Source organism: Nomia melanderi, chromosome 6, assembly GCF_051020985.1.
Source record: "Nomia melanderi isolate GNS246 chromosome 6, iyNomMela1, whole genome shotgun sequence".
NCBI lineage: Eukaryota > Metazoa > Arthropoda > Insecta > Hymenoptera > Halictidae > Nomia > Nomia melanderi.
The window spans coordinates 6,393,505-6,418,682 of record NC_135004.1 but is presented as its reverse complement, the minus strand read 5'-3'; the positions used below and the strand labels follow the sequence as shown (position 1 = coordinate 6,418,682).

Here is a 25,178-nt window from a genome sequence, read left to right as displayed (position 1 = left end):
TCTCATCTCATTCCGATACTAATTTGATATTGGTCAATATGTTACATTTAACCAATCAAAACCATAAACAAAATTTCTAGTAAGAGACCCCTTCTTGCCTCTGTGACATTCTGCGTCTCTTTCCGCGAATAACGCTTTTATCTACATAGTACAGATTTAAGTTAACTAGTACACGCTTTCTGTGTATATTACAAAAACACGTTTTAATTTTGCATGTAAAACCATTTTTGTCAAAAAAATGTGTGCTAAAAATGTATAAGTGAAAAAGGAAACGCTACAGTCAATGATGACTAAATATAATTTTTGTTATGTTTAAATAAAATAAGATACTATTTAGAAATTTTTAACCTATATTAAATGATATAATTGATACAGTTTAAAAGCTTCTAAAATGAATACAAAAATGGGAAAGAAAGACATTGTGCAAGCTGTAATTCTTACAGACGATTTTGTGACAAATTTAACACCTATGCAAGATATATTTCCAAGTGTCTTAATGCCAATTATAAATGTACCACTTTTAGATTATTTAATGGAAACTCTCATTAAATCGGGAGTGCAAGAATTATTTCTTTATTGTAGCAGTCATGTAGACTTAGTAAAAGCCTACATAAATGAGAAAAAGTGGTCAAGAATATCAGTTTCACTAATAATATCAGAAGGCTGCAGATCATTAGGAGATGCTCTCAGAGATATTGATACAAAGGGTTCGATACGTGGTAATTTTATACTCATACGAGGAGATACCTTTATTAATGCAGACCTTATGAATGCTTTAAACATTCATCGTTCTAGACTTGAAAAAGATAAAGGTGCAACGATTACTATGCTGATGAGAAACTTTGGTTCGACAAATGATTCCTTATTAAAAAAGGAAACATCTTTATTAGTTTCTGATAAAACTAGTAAAAAAGTTTTGCATTATAGTAAACTAAAAACTGATGAGAAGAAGGTGAAATTAGAATTAAATTGGTTTCTAGATCATAGTGAAATTGAGATTAATACTTGCTATATGGATACTCATGTTTATTTATGTTCACCTTCTGTCCTTCCATTGTTCTCCGATAATTTTGACTTTCAAGTAAGTTAGTATATATTTATATTTTTATTTTATTTTTATATGTAAAATTAACTTTTGCATAATTATATCATTCATTCCATTACTTCTCACCGGATAAAAGTAACATTTAATGTATATTGTTGTTTTTAATACATTTTTTTCAATTCAAGTTTATTTAACATTATTTAACATTGTTCAATTTTTAAATGTATTTGTAGAAATTAGTTAAAATAAATCATTTTATATAGTATATTAAATAAATACGTAATTTAATTTTATTTGTTACTAATAGACAATGGAGGATTTTATCCGAGGAGTGCTGATGAATGAAGAAATTTTAAATTCTCGAATTTATTGGCAACAATTAAATCCTGAAGATTATAGTTTGCCAATTGTGTCGTGGAACGCATATCAGATTCTAAATCGTGATATTCTAAACAGACACAGTTTTCCTCTTACACTGAATTCCATTCCATTTTTAAAAAATTTTATTCGTATGCCAAGAAGTACTTACAAACATAGAACTGCTTCACTCGCTAAAGGATGTGCATTAGAAGAAGACAGCGTACTTTGTCAAAACAGTACACTTGGAAATGATACTTCTGTTACAAGATCTGTTATTAGTAATGATTGTTTAGTAGGCTGTAATGTAAAAATTAAAAATTCATATATATTATCAAGTACTAAAATTGAAGACAATTCTACTATTATAAACAGTATAGTATTTCCAAATTGTGTTATTAAACAGGCTACACAATTAAATGGATGTATATTATGTCCTAAAACAAATATTGATGCACAAATAGAATACACTGATTCTATTTTAGAATCGAAAGATAATAAAGTTATTACTAGGTGTATGTCAGAAATCAATGCGGACAATGATTTTGAGTTTTTTAATGATTATCACACAGTAGAATGTGATGATTATTCAACAGATATAACAAGTAGTGATGAAGGTTCAGAATGTATTTCACCAATTCCAGATGATACGCATATGTTCTTGTCTGAAGTTATTGACAGTTTATTAAGAGGTTTTCAAGATAAGCTTAATTGCGAAAACTTAATTTTAGAAATAAACTCATCAAGATATGCGTATAATGTTAGCATGAGCGAAGTGACATATAATGTCATTAAAGCTATACTAAATTTACCATTTCTTTATCTCTCAGAAAAGAAAGAAACTGTAAATAATCAGAATTATAAAAAATGTTTGAAAATTATGGTAACTTATTTTCATCCAATTATTTTAAATTATGTTAAAACAGAAGATGCTCAAGATGATTGTTTACGTGCGATAGAAGAAATCGCTACTACAACTGAAAAATTATTACCATTTTTACAACATTTGTTACATCTTTTTTATGATAAAGATGTATTGTCAGAAGAAAAAATTTTGGAATGGTATAGATCCACTGATAAAAATATAGATGAGTTTCAAAACAATAAAATCAGAACTGCAATACAACCATTTATTCAATGGCTGCAAGAAGCTGAAGAAGATTCTAGTGTAAGTGGAGATGATGAATAAATAAATACAAAGTAAAACCTTAGATACAATATGATATGTCAAGTACTTGTATAAAAAAATAGTTTTTAATGGGTATGACTTTATTTATAATAAATACATTTTTATTTGAATTATTGTATTTTATGATAAAATCCTGTAGAAAATAATACAAAAGAATTAAATTTTAAGTTATACCAATTAGATACCAAATGTGTTATTACTATACTCCAAATATTTATACAAATTTTAAGTTTTATGATTATATTATAAAAACGATTTGTATTCTTATTACCTAAAAAAATACTTGTTACTTTAAAGTGATATTTAGTTTTCTCAAAATAATGTAACATATTGATCATAAAAATTGAAACTAAATAAAACACATTGTTCGATGCAATTATTTTATTATTATATTAGTTTTCTCCTTGTGATAGTACACTTTGAGCAACAATACGGATTAAGTATAAATTATATTTTTTATATTATAATATGTATCAATTAAAGATCTCATTAAAATATTTTAAATAACATTTAAAAAAAGAGTATAAATTGTTATACTGTGGGAAAAATAGTATCTGTTAAGTTGTGCCAAACTCGATGCTGATGATCTGGAAATTTAATTGCATCTATCCAATGTCTTAGTCTGGCTCCTTTGCTGTTACAACTTAATTCAAGTCCCCCTAAGTAAGAACAAAAAACTATATTAATAGAAATTAAAATTTTATTTTTTAAGGTGAAAAGTAATAAAATGTGATGTTTAAAATCGTATAAGAAAAATGATAAAGAATGTGTGTTTGTTAGATGAAGAAAGTGTCTTTGTATATAAATTTATATAAAGAACTTTTTGTTGCTACAGATACTAGTGCTATTATTATTAATAATAATACTTAATGTCCATAAATAAATTTCATAGTGTGTATTTGTTATGTAGTAAAACATCTAATTAAAGAACATTTTATGTTGTATTATATTACATTCTTTTGCTTTTTACCAAGGTAATCATTATTCTTGCCAAAATCCTTGTCCCACACTGTAATATATAAGGTAAGTTTCACTAGATCTGTCAATCGAGCAGTAAAAATGAATTCTTCGTTCCATTCTGGATTTAGCGTTTTCCATTTGATTGTTGTATTATATGAATTACGACCTATAATTTTTTTTGATATGAGCTTTCTGCCCGTGATACGTGCTATTGAATGATTGAAGACACGTTGTTTTTGATTGTTCGTCACATTCTCCATAAGGCACAACTTGACAAATGGGTCAGAATATCCATTGGTATCCATTGGAAGTAAATTTATAGCTTGTCGAACTGTAACCATTAATGCTTTGCGTCTTGTACAATAAGTTAGATTTATTTCAATCTTTCCCCGTCCACTGGAAAATACACCCCAAGCAGCTTCTTCATTGTCCACCTATGCCAACGTCGAGCTCTTATATCTTAGTGTCTGGAATAATGTAAGTAAAGTCGGCCGTCGTGCAAAATTGATGGCACGATGAAATAATAATTAGAAAAATTACTGTTTTCGTAAGATAATTATGCAAATAATATCAAACTAAATGTAGAAAAAAGACTGACAAACTAACTGGATTACAAATATCGGTTAATGCTTAATAATGAAATAGCAGTAACCAATATTTTAAATAATTTATATTCGATATGTAACGTAAAGGAAAAGAAGAAATTAGAGATAAAAACATACTGGATAATGATCTTGCAGTGGAACATTATAATGTTTTGTTTGACGAGGCTGCAATTCCTGCAGGGGGAACTTCGCTTCTCCTAGAAAGTCTTGACCTGATGGATCGTCCTGTAGTATCAGAATGTGTAGGGCTTTGCCACTCCATATCTGCAATAAAATAATGATTAATTTCTTGCGTTCGAAATTATTACAATATTAAGCAAATTATTTTTTATATACATCTGTTTCTGTCGTTCCATAAAAATTTAGTGTCTCGTTGAATTCCGGATCTCGTGTTTTGTGAACTGTCCTTGTTCGAAGACGTTTCGTTGTCGCAATCAGATTTGTTGGTAATATGTTGAGTTTGCAGAACGGATCGGCGAGACCATGAATATCCATTGGCCGTAAACCTCGTGCTCGTTCCACTTTGCATTGGAGGCACTGCACCGCTGGGTCGTACCGCAAGGAGACTTCTAGAGTTCCATAACTTTGTTCCGCTTCTATATATCATATTAGCATAAGATTGTTTTTTTATTAATATTTCTATAATATTTATAACTATATACAATCATGTTTTTGTTACTCATATTTTATAAAAAATGTTTGCCTTTAATTTTATTGTATTTAACAGCATAATATGTACTTACCGTGCTCCAACATTTGTAGATGTGACAAATTGATTTGATTGTTGCTGCAAGGGTTCTCTTTTTCTAAGTAAAATTGACTTGTGACTTGATCCATGCATTTCTCTTTGACTTGATGCTGTTTTAGTATTTGTTCCATTGGAACGATTGTCGTTTCCACTGGCATTGGAGCCATTGAAGAGTTCAATCTACAATACGTTAACTGATATCAGCTAAACTTCTACTCTTTTGTTTATCATTCTTACGTACCTGAGAGATTGTACCTGAGAGCTTTTTAATTGATTATATGTATTAAACTCTGTTTTACGAGTATCATTATTTACATTACTGGGATTGTCAGATTTCTTCATTTTTTCATTAATAACTTCATCTTCAAAAGACACGTGTGGTTCAAATTGGGTATCATGAGTGGTTTTACCATTCGTTCGCAACCGTGAACTTGCAACAGAAGGAGTTGGCGAAACACGATTGCATTGAGATGCAATAGAAAGTGTAGATTTATCTAATTGATCCGAACATTCTTCACGATTATTTAATGATAATAAATCATTAGATCGCTGTCCCGGTGATATTTTAGATACACTGGTAGTTGACTGAACAGAATTAGAAAATGGTGAAAGTCGTGTCACTTCTTCATCTGAAGAAGAATCATGAGGTTCAATAAATTCCATGGATTTATTTCTTCCAACTGTCCAAGTTGACTGTTTATGACCTATTCGCGACCATCCTCGTTCCTGTGATTTTTAAATATATTGATATATTTATTACTCAAATCTTTGAAAATGTTAATTGAACCCTGATACACAATGCTAAGTCAACCTGTGCAATAATAAACTATATTTTTTCAAGATAAAAATTCACAAAATAACTAATTTTTTTAGAGAACACTTTATAATCTTTTAATTCATGATACATTATCTCAAAGCTATCTGTTGGTTTAACTTGACCTGTTTTATTTATTTTTGTAAAATTTGCATTGAAATACCTTTTTCTCTGGTAAAATGTACTTTGGCATTCCTTTAATAAACCAAGCACCGCTTTTTTTCCACATTTCTCTAGTTTCTGCGCATATTCGGCAAAGAAATTGTTTCTGATTGTTATTAGAACGTCTAACAATTTGTTGCACAGTTGTTTTATCTAATACTCCTTTTGTTGATGATGAACTTGAAAATGTGGAATTAAGGTCAGTAGTTTCTATACCACATTTTTGACATATATATTTCCGACAGTCCTTGCAAAGACTTGGCGTTGCACCCAACACAGCCCCAAACTTTTCACCGCAGAGAGCACAGGAACATACACAGTATGTACTATTGGAACAACGACTGCTACAGTTTCTTCTTTCATTCATTCTTGTCCCAGTAACAATGCAAACATTACGTTTCATGTTTTCTAATCTTTCTACTAATCTACCAATCCGTTCTTGTTCTGATAAATCTAGAGCTTCAGCTCTTTGAATGACCTAAAATATTAATAGTAATAAAATATTAGTAAAAAAAAGGTAAGTAGGTATTTTATTATTACTATAACTTTTAAAGTATTCTTCCATTTATTAACTGATATACTTACTTCTATGATTGCTTGTTGTTCATCTTCAGTTAAAACGAATGACTGTGCACAAGAATTTGAACCAGCAGCATAAGGATTAGAATAATTGCCCCATTTTGAGTCTAGAGAACCAGTCTTTACAGACCACCCTATGCGTAACCTAATTAGGTAACAATAGATTCATAGTATAATAAAAATTACTTTAAACATATCAACGATATTGACATTAATACAAATTTTGTATTATATATATACATTTACCTATTTATAAGATGCAAATATTTACTACTAATATAATCATTTATACTCACTTTGCTCTCAATGCCAAATGACGATCATTTGGACAAACCCATCTGGTTCCTCTACCTGGATCTTTTACTGGGATATCCATAATGTTCAAATTATTAAAATGTTTAGTTCATTTTAAATATATTATGAGCATTCTGTAAAAAAGATTCAAACATGATTATAAAATACATTATTAATTTAAAAAATGATAAAACTTAACTATTGAGCTATTACTGCTTCAAAATTATTTTTTCAGAAAAAGGAAATTTTTATTTAGTATAAAGTGTTATTAACAAGAAACTACCACTAATAATCATTTAAAATATTAAATCAATTAAAAACTTTTTTATATAAAATAAATGTATAATATGCGCTTGTATACGAATTTATGTTTATTTAAATAAACTGTGGTATTGAATTCGTTCTCCGGAAATTGTATATCGCAGATATACTTTGCGGCAAAAACATTTCCTTTTCTTCGCATGTTGGAATTTCTACCATCCATGCTATTCACAACTTCACGTTCCTCTCGTAGTATACTAGAGATCGGTTAAATTCTTACAATTTGTTCCGACATTCAGAAATATTTGGCCAATATTTCTGAATAACTGAACAGTTTCATATTTTTTAAAAATATTTTTTTATTGTATTAACAAAAAAGTAATTAAACAAAAAATAGTTTTTCATTTCATTTCAAAAATTTAATAATCCTTTTCCGATACGCATAGATTTTTTGTTCATTTACTATTTATAAAAAAGTTATTCCATAAAATTAATACTAGCAATGAATGATGATATAATAAATGTACTATAATAATTAATAGATTCGTTTTACGTATATTATTTTATAATTTTTTTAGAAAATGTTTACCATTAGTTTTCTAAGAGATCTTAATTAATAAATAATAAATTAGATATTTTTGACATTTTGTAATTTATAGTATTTCATTATTTTCTATTATTTCATGATAAACTCAATCTTTTTTATTGTATATCAATTATTTAAAAATAAACTACGCCACGCAAAATTAGATTACATATGTTATCAATAAAAAGTATAGAGAAGGAAACCGCTTTATATTTCCGGGACAAACACAGTTGTGTAATTCATTATAAATATGTATATGACAAATAACAAATTTTCGATTCAATATAATATTTTCGTTAATGTCTCTCCAAAAAAAGGGCGCAATTCGATAGAAGAGACTCCGTTTAAAATAAACGCGCACAAGTATACATTTTTACTTCTACATCATTTAAGTTGCTAAAAGGAGACTATCTATATTTGCATATAATCGATATTGCAACGGTTCTTGCGTCGACCCTTATTTTCTTACCAGGGGTTATAACTTTTATAGTTATAAAAACCGAAAAAGTAAATTCTAAATATAAAACGATATATTTTTAATACACATATACGTATATATCAACGATTAAAACATAGAGGAGTGAAAACGCATTATCGGAGCGAGAAAAACAAATATTCTCACTGGCAAAAATATCCCTTTGTTGAAATGGTCGTTAGTAAAACATATGCGTGTAAAAGTAATAAAGAAGACAGGATTCTATTATAGTACGTCTGTTGCGCTGGTAAAATAATGTCACGCGTGACGTTATTGTATTGTGTATACGTGGTCGTATAATTATTGGAAAAGGGAAAATGGATGGGAAAGCGGTAGCATATAAGGACGGGGGCGGAAGGGAGGGAGAGCTTTGGACGCGTGGCAATCGTACAGTAACTGAAAAAAAATGAGCGCGAAACTCCTACGTTGAAGGGCGATCAATCGAAACTTGTGACACGTACCATCATAACTCATGCATTGCATTGCAAACGTTTCAGCTAACAATATATACGTACATGTATAATATTTCTAGCAAAATATATCAATTAAATCAAATAATACATATACATTAATTAACGTATATAAGTTATTATTACTTCAAACACTTGTTACAAGGTTTATCGTAAAATAGAAAATCGAAATTTCAATTACATCAAAGTTAAGTTACAAAATCCTTGGGATTGCGATAGAGAATTACTATAATAGAAAATGAAAAATTTCTAGGAACATAAAAGAGACAGACATACGTTGCCTAATGCTTGTTGATACAAAACTGATCTCTATTAATAAACGTAATTAATTCATTAATCGGATAGATAATAAAATATAAAAGTTAAGGAGATGCTATTATTATAATTGTGTAAACGTTTGAAATAAAATTAAATAAATAATGAAGTTTACTTACGAGATTCGAAGAATTCCTTCCGTCATGTGAGCTTTAATTAAAAGGGTGAGCGGTCACCTTGAACCATAATTATTCAGTCTCAGGCAGTTCGACGGTGCGTCGAGGATATTGATATATCTTTGATTAATCCCGAAATAGTTCGCAGGATGATGAAGCGCGTGGAGAAACGGGACAAGCACCGAGGTATGGTTGCCACGCTATCAGCTAGCCGACAAGTGGGTGCTATGTATTATCGCAGAAACTGCCTACGGACTCCACTTCTCTTTCGATACGGGCGCAAGAGGGGTGCGTGCCATGCGTACGATTCACAGGGATGTATCTAGGAAATATGCTGGCGAGAATGTCCAGAGAGCATTTACACTATATTCGACACGATTAAATTAAACAAACTGCAGTACAGAGTTTCGTTTACATTTGAGCCAGTAATTACTAAAGTTTATTGATAGAACAGCACACGTTCTTTCCAGATCGTATCAAAGTTGTCTTTTACGAGAAAAGTATTTCAGGTAGATAAGTATTGCAAACAAAATTACTTATCGACAATTTTTTAACTATATTTTTAAATTAAACAATTGTTTGGTTTAAAATATCGTCGCTTATCAGCCCGTTCAATCATAAAAGTCTAGAATATATAGATAGGTTGTTGTTAAAAAGGTATAAGATCGATTTTAGTTATAACATTCTTAACGGTAAAACGTTGAAGCTTGTTTTCTTGTCCATTCCCAAAAAGCATTAAATGTTGTATCAACCTTTTTATTATTGATGTAGTATTTCATTTTGCGCATCTCTGACGAATTATAAACAAACAGTAAATTTATATTTATTAATAAAATGTCACATGTGTATATCAGTTAAATGAAATATAAAATAATTAATAGTATGTGTAGAATCAATATTTTGTATAAATACATTTTACGTTTTGAATATTGAATATTATAAATTGACACCAGTTAAAGATATTTAATATTACAAATATATGCCGGATTTTTGTATTGGATAAATATACATTAAAACTCGAGGGAATTTACGAAATCATGATCTAAAAAATGATTCTGAAGTATTAAAAAGTATTAAAAGTAAAAAATTTATGTTCAAATTCATAATTAAAATAATTGAAATGAAATTTTTAAGAAATTTGAAATTTCGAAGGAAACTAATTTGATTCGTGTGTATATAGACTTTGTATGTTTAATTTCTCATAAATTAGTTCAATTATAAGTCAATAATCGTAAATTTAATTAGAAGTATTGTATTGGGATAAATAGGTATCCTTGTCCTATATTGCAATTATTGACGTGCTATGCTTTGCGCCCGTTGCGTTGCTTGAAGCTTACATACTTACATATATCTATAGAAAATTAAAATAACTGAATCTAGTTAAGTTCATATTGCTCTAGATTGTAATATTAAATTCCAGTTAAGTCTAAGTGACTTAGTTCTCTTTTCTACTTCTAAAAACTAAGAAAAATGTACCTCAAGAATTACAGTTTCTTTTTATTTTTAAAAACGTTTAATTATCAAACAGAGAAACCTACTTTAAAATGTCAACAAGGACGTGAATAATTTATCAGTAAGAGAAATCTCATCATGCAATATATTAACTTATTTTGTACAATATATTAAAAATATTACATATGTATATTTTTTTACAAGAGTATACATCTCATATAAATAATATAATATCTGTATATTAAATTACTTCATATACATAGTTAAGAAAAATATCTATCAATGTAATGTAATGTTTCAAATGCTACTTCAACCATGATAAGAATAATAATCATCCATTCTAAACGAATATGATGACGGTCACTTAAATGTGAAGACAGAAGTCCAACAAGCTCTACACAGTGATTTATTTTCTCATTTATAACCTGTGATAATAAAAAAAATATATATGTACTTTGTTATTTTGGAAATTTTAAATATCCTTTACCAACACTAATTATATTTTTATAACTTACTTTTGTACGTTTTGTAATATTAAAATATGAACATGTTTGTTGATACAACGTTTCTAAGTCTTCTCTTTCCCAGTAGAAATCTGGAGTATCTAATAAATCTGAGCTTAAATTAATTGAATGTCTCAAAGCAAATAGTTCTCCTTGCTTCTTTAATACTTCCTGTTGACTTATTCTGAGTTTTTTACCCAATTTCAAATCCTTGGTAACAAATTCTATAGAATCTATATAATTATCTAAAGACGCTTCCCATATACCTAATTTCACTGACTGGGCCATTGCATTTGAAAATGTATATTTATCTAAATTTGTTGCAGATAATGATATCATTATATTTCCATTGCTTATATGACTTCGTTTGCTACAGAAAATTGCAAAAAATAAGGTATATAAATTTTTACAGAAAAAAGTGTCTTATAATACGAAACAAATGTTTTATGACATAAAATTTTAAAGCTTATAAGTTCCTTTACCCACTATCTGCATAAGTGTATGTCATTGTTTCTCTTTCTAACTGAACAGTAGACTCTGCATAAGGATTATCTTCATATTTCTTTAAAAAATTGACTATATTGCCATATTCAAGTTCAGAAATATTCCACATCACTACAGTGCCTTCTCGAAAGAAGAAGACTTCTCTTGGTTCAAATTCTATTTCATACCTTGCCGTTGCATGTATAACATCTGGAAAAGCTGTAAACACAATCTAAATACAGCACAACAATATTCTACACAATGACAATAAATAACACTGCAGTATAAAATATAATTAAGACAAGAAAGAAACAAGGAAAAAAAATTTCAAAAATATTTTTAGAGTTTGTTTTCATAATAATAATATAGTTACGTATATTATTTCATAACTTGCAGATTTTTTTATAAAAAATAGAAAATTAATATGTAACATACTTTTCATATGTTTTATACATAGAATCAGAGATAGCTTAATACTACATATCTTTTAAATATATATCAATAAAGTTTGTTTTGTTACCTGCAGTCTATAATTGTGTTATATATTTTCATATGTACTAAAAATAATATTTTTGTAATGATTTCTTCAAAATTTAAGAAATTTATGTACATGCTTCAAAATAAATTCAAAAATATTTTAATACACAAAAAGATATTCAATGATTATTAATTTATAATCAATAAATTTTAATATATTTTTAAAAGATATTAACAAAGAAGAATAACTTACAAACTATATATATATTCATTTTTATTGCATAAATATACTATATATTTCATATATAGATTAGAAAAAAGAAGTAAAAATTGAATTTTTTTTTTCAGTTTTAACTATGAGCAAAGAAAAATACATTGCTATTCATTACATAGGAATGCCATAAATTAATTAAAGATGATCGTGACTTACAACATTCAGTTAAAATATAATATGTTTATAAAAACATTTTTAAGTATATAAATTTCCTAATCTACTAAATATGGACTATCACATGCACCTAATCCTGTTGCTACACCACCTTCGTTAGCAGTAGCTAACTTTGTTCTCAACATATGACCAGCTTGTTTATTAACACGTACATTATTCTCATCAGCAATAATAGTACCAAATATTCCTAATTCAGAAACTAGTTCTTGTAGTTTTATGTTTGCATTGTCATCTGGTCTAATCATGTAACTTCTATGAATTGGAGGATGAATTTTATCCATAAGAATCCAAGCTACCCTATCTTGTTTATGTTTTACAGACTCTAAAAAGGATTTTATATCTAATCCATATTTATTATTACAACCTCCTTCTCGTTGAGGTTTCAGTACAAATCGATCTGGATCAGCAATCCCCATTTCTATAGCAGCGTTTCCATGTTCATTAAAATCTAATGCATGGAGTTCTGTACAAAATAATACAATACAATACTTTTGTCGACACAATTGAATACCATTCGTATCATAAAAACAATTCACTTACCAGTGAATATTTCTTTAATTTCAGCACATATCTTTTCATTTTTCAAAAATTTATTAATTATACCAGGCTTTGCAAGAGCCTGCTGAACTTTTTTTGTTCCTGCTAAATGATACTGAATAGTAGGACATTTAATTGCTAAAGATCTTTCTATTAGTAATCTTACTTCCCATTCTTTTCTTGTATGATATTGTCCAGGCTCATATCCACATCTATAATATACTACAGCTATGATATAATTATCTACTATCAATTCCTTATTAGAACCCAATCTTGCAGTAGTAGCTAACTGCGTTAAATTCCGACGAATGACTTTGATATTTGGATTTTGCTCTCTAATCTCAAATTCATGAAAAAGTTGATCACAAATATTATATGTAATGTCTTCAATAACAAATAAAATTACTGCTCTGAAAAGAATTATATATAACAATTATTTAAATCGTAAATAATTTCTTTGTGTTTTTATATTAATTTTTACAATATTTATATTTTTAATATTTTTATCTTTAAAATGCAATTAAGTGAATGTACCGTCTATCACCATACATATTCCATGCTTCTATTATACTTGAACATATAACTTGTAATGCATCATTTTTAGGCAGATCTTTTATTTTTTCATGATAATCAAGTTCTCTTAATACATATTTGTGTAACTTTGTTGCAGCTGGCCCCAACCAACCAAAACCACAAGCAATTGTATTTATTTCAACTTGTTTCCAACCACAGTATGGAATACAGGTATTGTTACAGTCTTTTGTATGACAGTTTGTCTCTAACATTAAATCAGAACGTAAAATACCCAGAGATATTTTCTGTGCTGATCCTCCTTCATTGTTTATAATTTCACATATTTTAAATAACTCTTTAGTGAAACTATCAACTTTTATTATTTCTTCTAAAGTTTCTTTTAAAAAGTTATAGTCCTGAGCAACCCTATGTATCAATAAGTTTAATTTTGGTTGAATCTGACAAGCGTTCTCAAATTCTTTCCTAGGAAATGGGGATGGTATTAATATGAACGGTGCAAATTGTAGCGTATTCTTATTAAAATTTGTTTTTGATCTCATGCACATTCCATGCATAAGTGCCCAATTTTTGGCCTTTGCTATTAACTCTTCTAATTCTTTTTCCAAAATAGGTAAATAATATATTGAGTCCATATTAGAACCTTTTTTGTTGTGAATTTGAAGTAACCTTTCAAAGTGTAGACTTTACTGAATTTCTGAAATCTGAATTATTATTGTATTTAAATCTTTACAGTTTTTAGAAATGAAGGTTCAAGCTGTATTAAAATATTTTGTGAAATGTATTTTTAATATTTGAAACTATAAATATTAAAATAGAATAGAAAATGCTTGTTATATGTATAAACAATTAAGAATATAACACAAAACTGATTAATAACTATCATCGAATTGCGTCATATTATTTTTATCTTATTTTATAAAACTCACTTTTTTCATAAAATTTACATCAATCATACTTTTACATCAAACATTTAGTTGAATGAAGTAATGAATTTTCGTTGAGAACATTAGATGGGGTATGTTGCTTCACTATCGCCATAGAAAAAAAAGTATAATGATAAACACATACTTACAGTGAGTAATTATAAATTAAAATTTTAGATCTTGTTAATAAAGTTTTTATTCTATTCTTCTTTTCAAAACACTAACAAGCAGTTAGAAATCTGAACCAATATATACGAGATAACCTTACTATTAAATGGTTTTAATATAGTTCAGATAATTAAAGAAATAAATAATTAATTTTTCGTCATTTTCTAAATTGAATTTATATCATAAAACGTATTCTTATTGTAGATAACACAATGTTATGTAATGTTTAGTTCATTCCTATACACAACGACCTCCCTAAGAATGTTTCCAAGATAACACATTGGTTATGTTCTAACTCAAATTTAAAAAAAAAAAAACAGTTCTACTCACTAATAATCTGAATTGAACTTATTCTTATTTTGTTTTATCTGAAGATTTTATTTTCTCTTAACTGTGAATATGTTAAATGAAACATAAGATGGTTTTAATAGTTTAAGATATATTCTATGAATTTTCAAAATTTAGGTGTAAAACATTTATATAAGTATTTGTAAAATATATTAGGTATTTACAGTCATAATATAGAAACTGAAGTAAAATATTTACTTTATAAGCAATACTCTTGTTAGCAATAATAAAAGGAATTTCATAGAAAAAAAATGGATAAACTCTTTATAAAATTGTAACTTTTTAATTATTATATTTAACATTTTAGTTAAATAACATGCATTTGTTTAAATTGTCTTCTTGTCTTAAATAGCAATGATCATGCATAAATTATATGTATAGCTTAATTATAAAAATGTTATACTTACAAGTGATTGACGTAGTTATTGTGTCAGGTATATACAAATTTTCTTCGGAAAGGCCTCGCATTAAATCTTCAAGGTTATATTCTTCTGCAGAAGCCAATGCTTTTACATTCCATTTCTGTAAATGAATATTGTTAATTTCAAAAATAAAGCAATTATTTAACTTCTTTTATGAGATAAATAAATTTTATGTAATTCCTTAATTACTTACTCCAATAGTTTCTCCATCTTTTGAGAAAGGCCTTTTCTTGGGTCTTTTCTTCAATTGAAGAGAAGAATAAGCAATGTCAGTAGTATTTTTAATAACTTTGGTGTTAGATTCATTTATCTTACACTCACTTAGTAATTTATTACTAACATGTAACAAATTACAGTTTAAATTCAATTTTGTAACTCGTATGGGTTTTATCATGAATTTATTACATGGTATTAAAGCAGTTGAAAATTTTCTACAATTATTAATGTTGCTTTTCCAGTGCAATAAAATGCATCTTTGAATTGCCGAGAAATTCATCTCATTTAATATTACATTTGACCAATTTGTATGCAAGTATTAATTACAAAAAGATGTTGCAAGTAAATATTTATATATTCAAAACATATATGTATCTTCTATCAATGAATTTTTGTATTCTATACACAAATCTCGATCATAACAAGACATATAGATAAGTAAGTCTTTCAGAAAAAGTGGATTGTTTGCAATGCTATTGGGCTGCCGTAAAACTAGATATGACAGAGGGAAACGTGAATTTTATTTGAATTTGTATAGAGATTCAAGAGTTATAGCACAGCACAGACGAGGTATAGGATAGATGTAACATGTAATGTAAAATTTTGTCACACATTCTTAGGAGTAGTAGCACCCCTTACCATTTTCATGTCACGCTCTGTCATACCGACTAAGGCTGGTTTTGCATGATAGCGCTATAGTGAATGAGAATCAAAAATATTCAAATTTTAAATGATAATCAGTATAGTGTTGTCAATATAAAAAATTCTTTATTCGTTGAATTAACTGTCGCGACGTGATGTTTTAGCAGTAAAATAATGTAATAACTTAGAACAATGATTGACAGAAATTCTGACACAGTTGAACAAAACGGAGAATAATTTTAACATTGTTCACTTGTAATTATAGACACAATATAGAACAATCAAATAAACGATATCAGTACATAACATATAAACGGATTTCAGTAGTCTAGTTTTTACAAAAAATAAAAAATTTAGAACAGGCTTGATTGTTTGCATTTATTTAAAAATATCAGAAAGAATTCGTAAATATATATTTTTAATAATAATATTATCAGATATTAAAATTTTATGTGTAAAATAATATGAATAAATTTTTCATAATTAAAGAAGACTTGTATTTTGATATTTGAATGAATTCTGTATATGTGAATGAAAAAACTGTGATCTTGATCACATTTACTATTAAAAGCTTATTGAAGTTACAAATTGAATAATAAGTTATTGGTAAACAATAACCTGTTAGGAATGAATAAAATATTTAGTACGTATTTTCATACAAAAGAGAAATAAAAATGTTTCGTGTCCATGTAGCAAATTGTTAACAATATATTGTGAAACGGATGAAGCTCAAATTTTTCTACATTTTCAGAATATGTGTGAAATATACATGAGTCCATTCAAAGCAATTTAAATATTTTAAAAGTAAAACTTCGGTACGTCGATTGTGTATAAGAAACAAAGAATGTCGTCAAGATTAACAAATAAAAAACGTATACAGGTTTTTCGACCTCTAATGACAAGCTATCAAGCTGTCATGTAAACTGGCATAGTGTATGCAGATGTGGATAAAATTCACTTTAGTGGAACCTGCGGCTTTTGCAAATGAATATTTGCAAATGAATAAATTCACCGATGGGTCGATCTGCCAGGTCCACACGACCAAGAAGGGGGAGGTTTTCTCACTGCTTACGAAAAGTATCTTTCCCATACCACTGTTTTCCAAATTTCTTTTTTAATTGAACATTCATAGAACTGCTACATACACAGCCTTGGACAGCTCCTTGTATGGAGGTAGTGGGGCAATGTTAATTTCTAGTTACTAACGTAAGGAGAGTAAGTTACTCTGCGTTGTCACGAGACCCTGAAAGGAATGCGGGTCTCATTGGCCAGCTTTCATCTTTTCTCATCTCATTTTCAATACTAATCATACAACATTCTATATATACCTACTTTATATGCTTTCGAAAATCCCTAAAAAAATTAATGAGTGTATTCATATCTGACGTTTCAGTCACTAGCAAGCATCGAAGAAAGGAATGTTTATCTCATTTCATGAAATTTTTAAGTGATGCACTTTTATGTATCATAAATGGTATTTATATATGCAGTGACAAATGTGAAATTTTTTTTTTTTATTTTAGAAAAGCTTCTTTAAACGATAATAAATAATAAATGAACAATTTTTATGAGAATGTAAATGTTATTCTTATGTATGCATAAGATGCGTAAAATGTAAGTAAACCACAAAATGTAACAAAATGTATGAATATACTATAATGGTTATAAATTGCTAATCTTATGAATTGCTTAGTTTAATTTGTTTCATGTTTTTATTATATCTAGAAGTCACAAATTATGTATTAACATTTAATCTTTTCTGCAGAATATTGTAGTATGTTTTAAGAAAATACTAATAAAATGGATGAAAGAACAGTGGTAGGAGGTATCCCACTTGAATGTCTAACTGGGGAACCAGCAGCAATTTGGTCTGGTTGGCGTACATTAGGAGACAGAGAATTGGTTAGAGAAGCATCTGCGAAAGGCACTCATATAAATCTTGCACATAAATGTATAGCCTATAGACGAAATTATTCTATTTCGAATGCTCAGGATTATTTTAATAAAGAAGTGGAAGTATGGATTACAGAGCTCTTAAATAAGCATCAAATTTATAGAGCTTCTCATATTTTAAAAAACATGGTACATTAAGTTCAAATTATAAATTTATAACACTTGTTATTTTTAATTGTAACATGTCTTTTTTTATGGTAGAAAAGAAATCCAGAGGAATATATACTTGATGTTTGTATAAATTGCAAAGATTCAGCTTTGAGGAATTATTTGTCAGAATATCTAATAAATATTTCACACTTTAAAACCGAGCATTTGGATTCATGGAATATAATAAAATGTATTATACAATTTGAACAGAAATATATGTAAGTTCCTTTATAAATATTAGTTTCAGTTATATATGAAACTAATGAATAAGTTTTTTTAGGATACCAGATGGCTTAAGCTCATCATTATGTATAGAAAATATTATAAAATTGCCAGAAAATATAAAACAAGCATTATGTACAGAACTGTATTTTTCTGTAAATGAACATAATCTTTTAAAACATGTAAATAGTATTGTGTTATGGGATTATTTGTTGGCAAATAATAAACTTGAAATTATTAAATTTTGGATTGATACACATTACTGTGGTAATGAAATTGAACAGTCAAATGAGATTACTCAAGAACAGAGATCTTTATTTGCTACTCTGAATATTGTAACTGACATGTATGAAAATATTGATTCTTCAAATGCAAGTAATCTTGTGAAAGATTTGATTAAGAATCATCTTTGTAGGTGTGTATTTTTTTTACAGTAAACTGATTTATAGATATCAAATATATGTCTACCTATATGTTTGTTTTTTAATCATTTGTATAAATGTACCAGGTATGGAATATTTATACACAAAGAAAAGCAAGATATAAAATTAATGCTAGCGCGCATCTTTGGCAGTGCAATGACACTATCACAATTTAATACAGTACTCTCGCATAAAACATGTAATATTAATAAGACTGAATTTTTTAAAACTGTTGATAAGGAATTGTGTTTTGCTCGTTGCTTAAATGAAATTCACACTCAATTGGATAAAAATAAGATAGTAAAACTCTTTGATGTATTAACAAAAATGTGTAATAGTGAAGAACAATTTGAAGACACTTTGATAGAAGGCCTGTTTGAAACAATTTATTATCTTACGGATGATGTAAATGAATTTTTGAAACACAATTATTTAATAGTTTTAATACTGATATTTTCACATTTATCTAGAGAAAATGTAACAAACAATCGTAGCATAAAAATTGAAATGAATAAAAATGTACTTGAAAATATATTTATAAGTAAAGACAATTTACAACTAGGCACTTATAACATTTCCAATGAAGTTCTGCAAAGTACATTAAAGCATATGCCAATTTTTCAATACATTCTTGAAAATAAATCCAAAAACGAAATCACAATATATGAATTATTAGATGATTACAAAAATTTAAATGTGAAGCAATTATTTAAGTGGCGCTTTAATAATGAACCAATGCCTCATTTCTCTAATGAAACACTTGTTAAAAAGTATGGACATTCAGAAGCATTAACATATGAATATTATTTAAAAGAAGCTCGTCCAAACATGGCAGTACTTAGCTTGAAACATTCTCAAGGAAAACTAGTAAACAGTATATCTTCTACAAGGTAAAAGTGATCATATTGTAATACTTTCATGATTTCAAAAATATTTACTTAAGATAGTTTAATTTTAGAAAATGCAAAGCAAGTCTTTATGCGCACATTCTTGCGTTACGGAATGTAGATAAACCAGAAGTAGTTTGCAGTTGCATTTCTTTTATTGAAATGCTAGGCGTTAATTCAGAAAATTTAAGACTTCATGTAACAGCAGCAAACTATGTACAAAAAGAGATCAACGTATCTATCGGTAATGTCATTCATTTTTTTTTCAAAAAATGCAAAGTACTTACGTATATTTTTTAAGTATCTTATTCTTTAAATTATAGGAAATTTATTGGAGAATGTAATATACAAAAATGAAAATGATCTAAATACTGTAATGTCCTATCTTGAAAATAGCTTTAAGAAGAACATCCGTGAAAATTTAGTTGAAAATAGCCAACAGTTTGTAAACATTTTAAAAATATGGGATGTGATTGTACGATTTGCGAAAATTCACAATTTTTCTTTACCAACGTGTTTATTAAAATCTTTAGCAAGACAGAATCAGTGGTTTGAATTTCTTTTAGTTTGCCAGACTTTCTCTTATCCTTTGAACCAGGTACTAATTTTATATTTCACTTACCTTAAATACTGTATTTAAAGAAATAAGAATATATTATTATTTTAGGTACTAGATAATGCCAAATATTTTGAAGACATGATTATAAAGGAACACCTGTTAACTTGTTTAAACAATGCTCAACTTATAAAATCACAATCAGCTATTCACAGCGATCAAAAAATAAAGTCACGAGACGTTAGACAATCATTATATTACAAAATTGGGGTTAAGCAAAGTGTAAGTGACAAGCATTACTTGCACATAATAAATAGAGAATTTCAAAAATTACAGTGCACTTTTATGACACAGGGATCTGCAATTTCTGGTTCATTAACATCTACAGATTCTACAAGTACCTCTGATTCTTGTAGCACATATGAATATCCGATACATGATAGTGTTTGTACATTGGATGATGATTTATGGTTGATTATTCTGAAATGTCATCAAAGTCCAGATCCTCCTGGTGCACTGATAAACGCATCGTATCTGACATCAAGATCATTCCTTACAGTTCTAGCAACTTGTTATGAAGTACTTTGCCCTTTTTTACTCACGTTCATAATATATCTATACATATTTACTTTATTAACTTTACTAATAAAAATCTCTATTAGCCATCATCAACAGCAGCATATTCTTACTCATGGATGATAATATCAACGGCTGATAAAAGTATTATTTCTGATTATAAAAGCTGTTTAGAACAACAAATATGGTCAGCAAATCAAGTTTTTAATTTATTGGATAAAATGGTGATACATGGATTCATTAGTACTCTCAACAGAGCTTACAAAATATTTATGCCTGTATGTATATCTTATATATTACCATAACATTATAAAATACTTAATTTTATTATGTTGTAGGAAAGTGTCTTCAATGCATTTTTTGAATTTCTGGAACAGTGTACACTTTATGGAGAATTTCAAGAATCTCAACAATATTTATTAAAATTCAAAACTCAGTGTTTAAATCTCAAATGCAATGTACGTTTTAAATACAATTAAAATATTTCATTTAGATATTTTTATAAAATAACAAGGTATTGAAATTACAGAGGGTGATAGATTGGAATTGTTCAGATGACTCATACTTAAACAATTTATATTGGGTTACAATTGTCGCTGTTAAGTGTATTATTGCAACACTTGCATACGGTCTTAGGAGCACATATTTACAAATTAAATTTCTTGAGACATTGATAAAATGTAATTTTTCTGCAGATTGTCAAGGTGCTGTAAACTTATGAACATTAATATATAAATAACTTCGGTTTTTCGTGACAGGAAACATCCAATTCGTAATGAATTTTTCATAAATTACAGTTTACGTTCCAAATTTTCACCGATTTTTAGAAATTATAAAAATTCTTCAAAAGACAAACATTATATTTAATTTCGCGAATTTTACGATGTCAGATGATTTATACAATTTTAATACGGAAATTCGGAAGTGCATTGATGATTTATTGAGAATGACAAATTATGATAGTGCGTTAGAATTATCAAACGCTGCAGGTCTAAATTCATCAGGTATAATATTAGCTCAGGTACGATATTACAACTACTTAACTGATATTTATAATATCATGTTTTTAATAAAATAATATTTCTAGTATCGAAATAAATTTAAACATTATATAGAAAAGAAGGACAAAATTGAAAGTGAATTTTGGATTAAATGTGCGCAAAATTTTGAGAAATACAAAGTTTCACCTGAAAAAATGGTTGAATTTTTTATTAAGTGTGCTGAGAAAGTTGCTTCTCATCAAGAAAGGTAAATCTTTTAAATAGCTCAAAACTTCTTACAAGTATTGAACAACCAATAAATATATTTTACAGATATGAAATATTACGTTTAGCTTTTGAGATATTAAAAAATGTTCAAATAGAACAACAGACTATTGACACATTAGAAATGGCAATGTGGAAATCGTGTATATTAGCAGATCCCGAAAACATACAATTGGGAAGTGGACCTTACATTTTCAATAAATTGAAAACAGAATTATTATCAGGACTAGATGAATTGAAATTTAGTTGTGCATTAAATGAACCATCTGAAAAGAATGCTGCTGAGAAATTAATTAATAAACTAATCGATTTAAATAGATTAGACACTGCATTAAGAATTAGTACCATTTTTAATTACAAGCATAAGGTTTGTTATAATAAATAATAGTTACATATAGTAATAAATTCTTACTTAGCATTCATTTAAAATATTTTTTTATACATAGGATTTACAAATTTTAATCCTATGTTTGAGCTTGGCAGAAGGTGAAATAACACCAAATGATTTAACTTTTGAACAGAAAAGTCTTTTGAAGGATTTAAATAAGAATAAACAAAATTACGGCGCCTTAAAAAATTGTGGTTTATCCAGATTATCTTCTTCTTCTTGTAAGCTTCTTATTATAATAAATTAATCAACATTTGTTTAATACATATACCTTTTTTCTAGTGACTACTTTAACAAACTTAAGTGAAATAGACAAAATAAAGGATGCAAATATTCACAAAGCACAAATAGAATGCTTATCAATTTTACAAATATTACTCAAAAGCTTGGAACATGGACAAGATATATGTCTGAGAATTGTATTATGTTATAGACTGGCTGTACAACTAGAAAAAAGTTATCATTTTTTATTAATACTAAATGATCCTTTTCAATTTTTACAAGAAATTGCGGAGAGTAACATTGAAAATAAATCAGAAGTATTTAATAATATAATTACTGCATACAAAATAAATGGTGATACCATTGCAACATTCTTGGCTAAACATATCACAGTAAATATTGAACGTGCTATAAAAGGTACATAGCGACATAGACAAAAAATTTTATATAAATATACTATAAATTTTTATCTATCACAGATGGTGAAGAAGATAATATTTGTCTTTGGGGTTATTCTTTAAACACAAATTTTCGTATAATTATGGAATTATGCAATGATGTCTCACTTCTTGGTTGTCAACTTTTGAAAATGGCAAACAAATTACTTAGACATTTTCATTGTGAAAAAAGTAATGATAGTACACTGAAATATAAGTATATCACCATGTTATTCATATTTGTGACATAACTTTTTTAATTTTTTTTTAGTGTCCATGTTAAAGACAATTGTAGAATTACTGATAAGATCTCATGATTGTTTTACAACTTCTTGCAATATGGAAGGAATAGCATCAATACTACGAAAATGCCAGAATCTTGCTAATATTCTGCAAAATCATAAACTGTGGACATTATTGGTATATCATTATTGTACTATTGTATCTTTATTACAAGATTAATTACTTATAATATTCGATTACTGTGTAATAGTATATTATATCAATTTAGGTGCGACTTGTAACGGGCGTCGGTCGTTTTACAGAAATGAATTACATATTTCAAATTTTAAAAGAAAATCATCAATTTGAATGTTTACTTGGAAAAGGATTGGACAAGGTTGGTAACATTCTAATGTTATAATATTAAATATAAATGTTTAATAAAATGAAGTTCGAACTGAGTTGCAGGTATCTGGATTAAAAACAGCACTTTTGGAGTTTTTAAAACGTTATTGTCCAAACAATAAGGATCTTTTCACTCTCGTAGCATCACACTTTCAATTGTACCATGAAATGGCCCTTATGTGGGAAAATGAAGCTAAAGATATAATCAATAAATTAATATTAGATGCAACAAAGGATCACAGTAAACTGCAAAATGCTGCTCAACATGAAATAAAGTTAACTAAAACAGAATATGTTTTGGAGCAACTACAGTTAGCCATTTCCAGTTTCACTCATGCAACACAACATTATTTGCAGGTACATTATAAACATTACTATATGAAAAAATAATTATATGTGTTAGCGAATTAATAATATATATTTACACAGGACAAAAAATTAAATCTTGCTACTTGGTGTTCGAATCAAGCACAATTAGTTGCTTTTCAACTTTCACTTTTTAATATAGTGTCTAATAATCAACAAGTAATCTGTATTCTTAATTTAAAATCTGAAGATGTCGATAAAATATTATGTCATACTTTAAATTTCTCTCAAGCTCTTATCGTTATACACGCGTACAATTGTCACGTGGATTGGGCTAATCTAATATATAATCATTGTATATTAAATGGAGAAACAAAATATTTAAAGGATTTTATAGCTTCAAAAACATTAACTTCTAGTCTAGTGGAAGATTGTGCGCGTAGGTATGTTAATTGTAATATAAAATATTATTTTTAAGATACATTATTAAATATAATAATATATCTACAATTCAATATATTTTAATACAGATATCGATTGGAAAAAGGCATTACTCATACAATGACCGACAATATGAAAATGTTGATATCTGAATTATCAGATGTGGAATGTAAATATATGTTAGCAAGCCAGTTGGGATTTAAAAATATTGTGGAATCAATGCTCAATAATCCTATGATTGTGGCATACCTCAAAGATACTGTTTGGAAAAAAAGTTATAATATTACCTGAATATTTCATTTTTCCATAACAACACTCTCTTTATATAGAATTTAAATAAATTGAACTTCCCAAATATACATACACATGTCAAAAAGTTTTCTTCAACAAATAAGTGTTATAAATGTGTATGTTTTCTTATTTTTACATAAATAAATATTTTTCTATATTATAATGTGTGTTTTGAGTTTACTTATAATATATTGTTCAATATTAACACATATATTATCACTATATATACATATATTTTCATTTATTTAAAAAGAAATCTAGAAATCTACCTCTTATACTTCATGCAATAGATGAAATAACTGTTTT

The 25,178-nt window shown here is 27.7% G+C and overlaps 4 protein-coding genes across 23 annotated transcripts; 2 read left to right on the top strand and 2 right to left on the bottom strand.

The window, feature by feature from the left end:
• Window positions 1-129: 129 nt before the first annotated feature.
• On the top strand, window positions 130-2,961 carry eIF2Bepsilon (eukaryotic translation initiation factor 2B subunit epsilon). The gene is made up of 2 exons (XM_031979324.2): window positions 130-1,081; window positions 1,353-2,961. The coding sequence occupies exons 1-2, from the start codon at window positions 392-394 to the stop codon at window positions 2,589-2,591; spliced, it is 1,929 nt and encodes a 642-aa protein (XP_031835184.1). The 5' UTR covers window positions 130-391; the 3' UTR covers window positions 2,592-2,961.
• Window positions 2,955-8,388, bottom strand: LOC116428106 (rabphilin-3A). Of its 4 annotated transcripts, none has more exons than XM_031979290.2 (10): window positions 8,223-8,388; window positions 6,756-6,887; window positions 6,466-6,604; window positions 5,882-6,358; window positions 5,146-5,630; window positions 4,900-5,084; window positions 4,493-4,752; window positions 4,274-4,420; window positions 3,562-3,985; window positions 2,955-3,250 (listed from the first exon to the last, which is right to left on the bottom strand). In XM_031979290.2, exons 2-10 carry the CDS (start codon window positions 6,833-6,835, stop codon window positions 3,123-3,125), a joined length of 2,325 nt encoding a protein of 774 aa, XP_031835150.1. In that variant the 5' UTR covers window positions 6,836-6,887; window positions 8,223-8,388; the 3' UTR covers window positions 2,955-3,122. The 4 variants fall into 4 exon arrangements, with proteins under 4 accessions (XP_031835150.1, XP_031835170.1, XP_031835130.1 ...); XM_031979310.2 differs by lacking the exon at window positions 8,223-8,388 and adding an exon at window positions 7,804-8,023; XM_031979270.2 differs by lacking the exon at window positions 8,223-8,388 and adding an exon at window positions 7,604-7,764.
• A 2,167-nt stretch (window positions 8,389-10,555) lies between these two features.
• LOC116428141 (required for meiotic nuclear division protein 1 homolog) lies at window positions 10,556-17,293 on the bottom strand. Of its 11 annotated transcripts, none has more exons than XM_076368378.1 (7): window positions 15,257-15,360; window positions 13,411-14,111; window positions 12,880-13,286; window positions 12,492-12,802; window positions 11,414-11,646; window positions 10,944-11,301; window positions 10,556-10,853 (listed from the first exon to the last, which is right to left on the bottom strand). In XM_076368378.1, the coding sequence occupies exons 2-7, from the start codon at window positions 14,040-14,042 to the stop codon at window positions 10,692-10,694; spliced, it is 2,103 nt and encodes a 700-aa protein (XP_076224493.1). In that variant the 5' UTR covers window positions 14,043-14,111; window positions 15,257-15,360; the 3' UTR covers window positions 10,556-10,691. The 11 variants fall into 11 exon arrangements, with proteins under 11 accessions (XP_076224493.1, XP_076224492.1, XP_076224491.1 ...); XM_076368377.1 differs by lacking the exon at window positions 15,257-15,360 and adding an exon at window positions 14,483-15,024; XM_076368376.1 differs by lacking the exon at window positions 15,257-15,360 and adding an exon at window positions 14,337-14,473.
• SPG11 (spatacsin) lies at window positions 14,370-25,019 on the top strand. 7 transcript variants are annotated; one of them, XM_031979171.2, is made up of 23 exons: window positions 14,370-14,483; window positions 17,653-17,743; window positions 17,895-18,211; window positions 18,284-18,450; window positions 18,513-18,869; window positions 18,963-19,766; window positions 19,835-20,007; window positions 20,087-20,361; window positions 20,431-20,898; window positions 20,982-21,173; window positions 21,234-21,353; window positions 21,425-21,599; window positions 21,693-21,916; window positions 21,983-22,143; window positions 22,209-22,527; window positions 22,607-22,769; window positions 22,831-23,187; window positions 23,250-23,399; window positions 23,479-23,627; window positions 23,719-23,826; window positions 23,898-24,191; window positions 24,264-24,583; window positions 24,671-25,019. In XM_031979171.2, exons 3-23 carry the CDS (start codon window positions 17,930-17,932, stop codon window positions 24,870-24,872), a joined length of 5,460 nt encoding a protein of 1,819 aa, XP_031835031.1. In that variant the 5' UTR covers window positions 14,370-14,483; window positions 17,653-17,743; window positions 17,895-17,929; the 3' UTR covers window positions 24,873-25,019. The 7 variants fall into 7 exon arrangements, with proteins under 7 accessions (XP_031835031.1, XP_031835021.1, XP_031835014.1 ...); XM_031979161.2 differs by lacking the exon at window positions 14,370-14,483 and adding an exon at window positions 17,064-17,206; XM_031979154.2 differs by lacking the exon at window positions 14,370-14,483 and adding an exon at window positions 17,169-17,302.
• The last annotated feature ends 159 nt before the right edge of the window (window positions 25,020-25,178 follow it).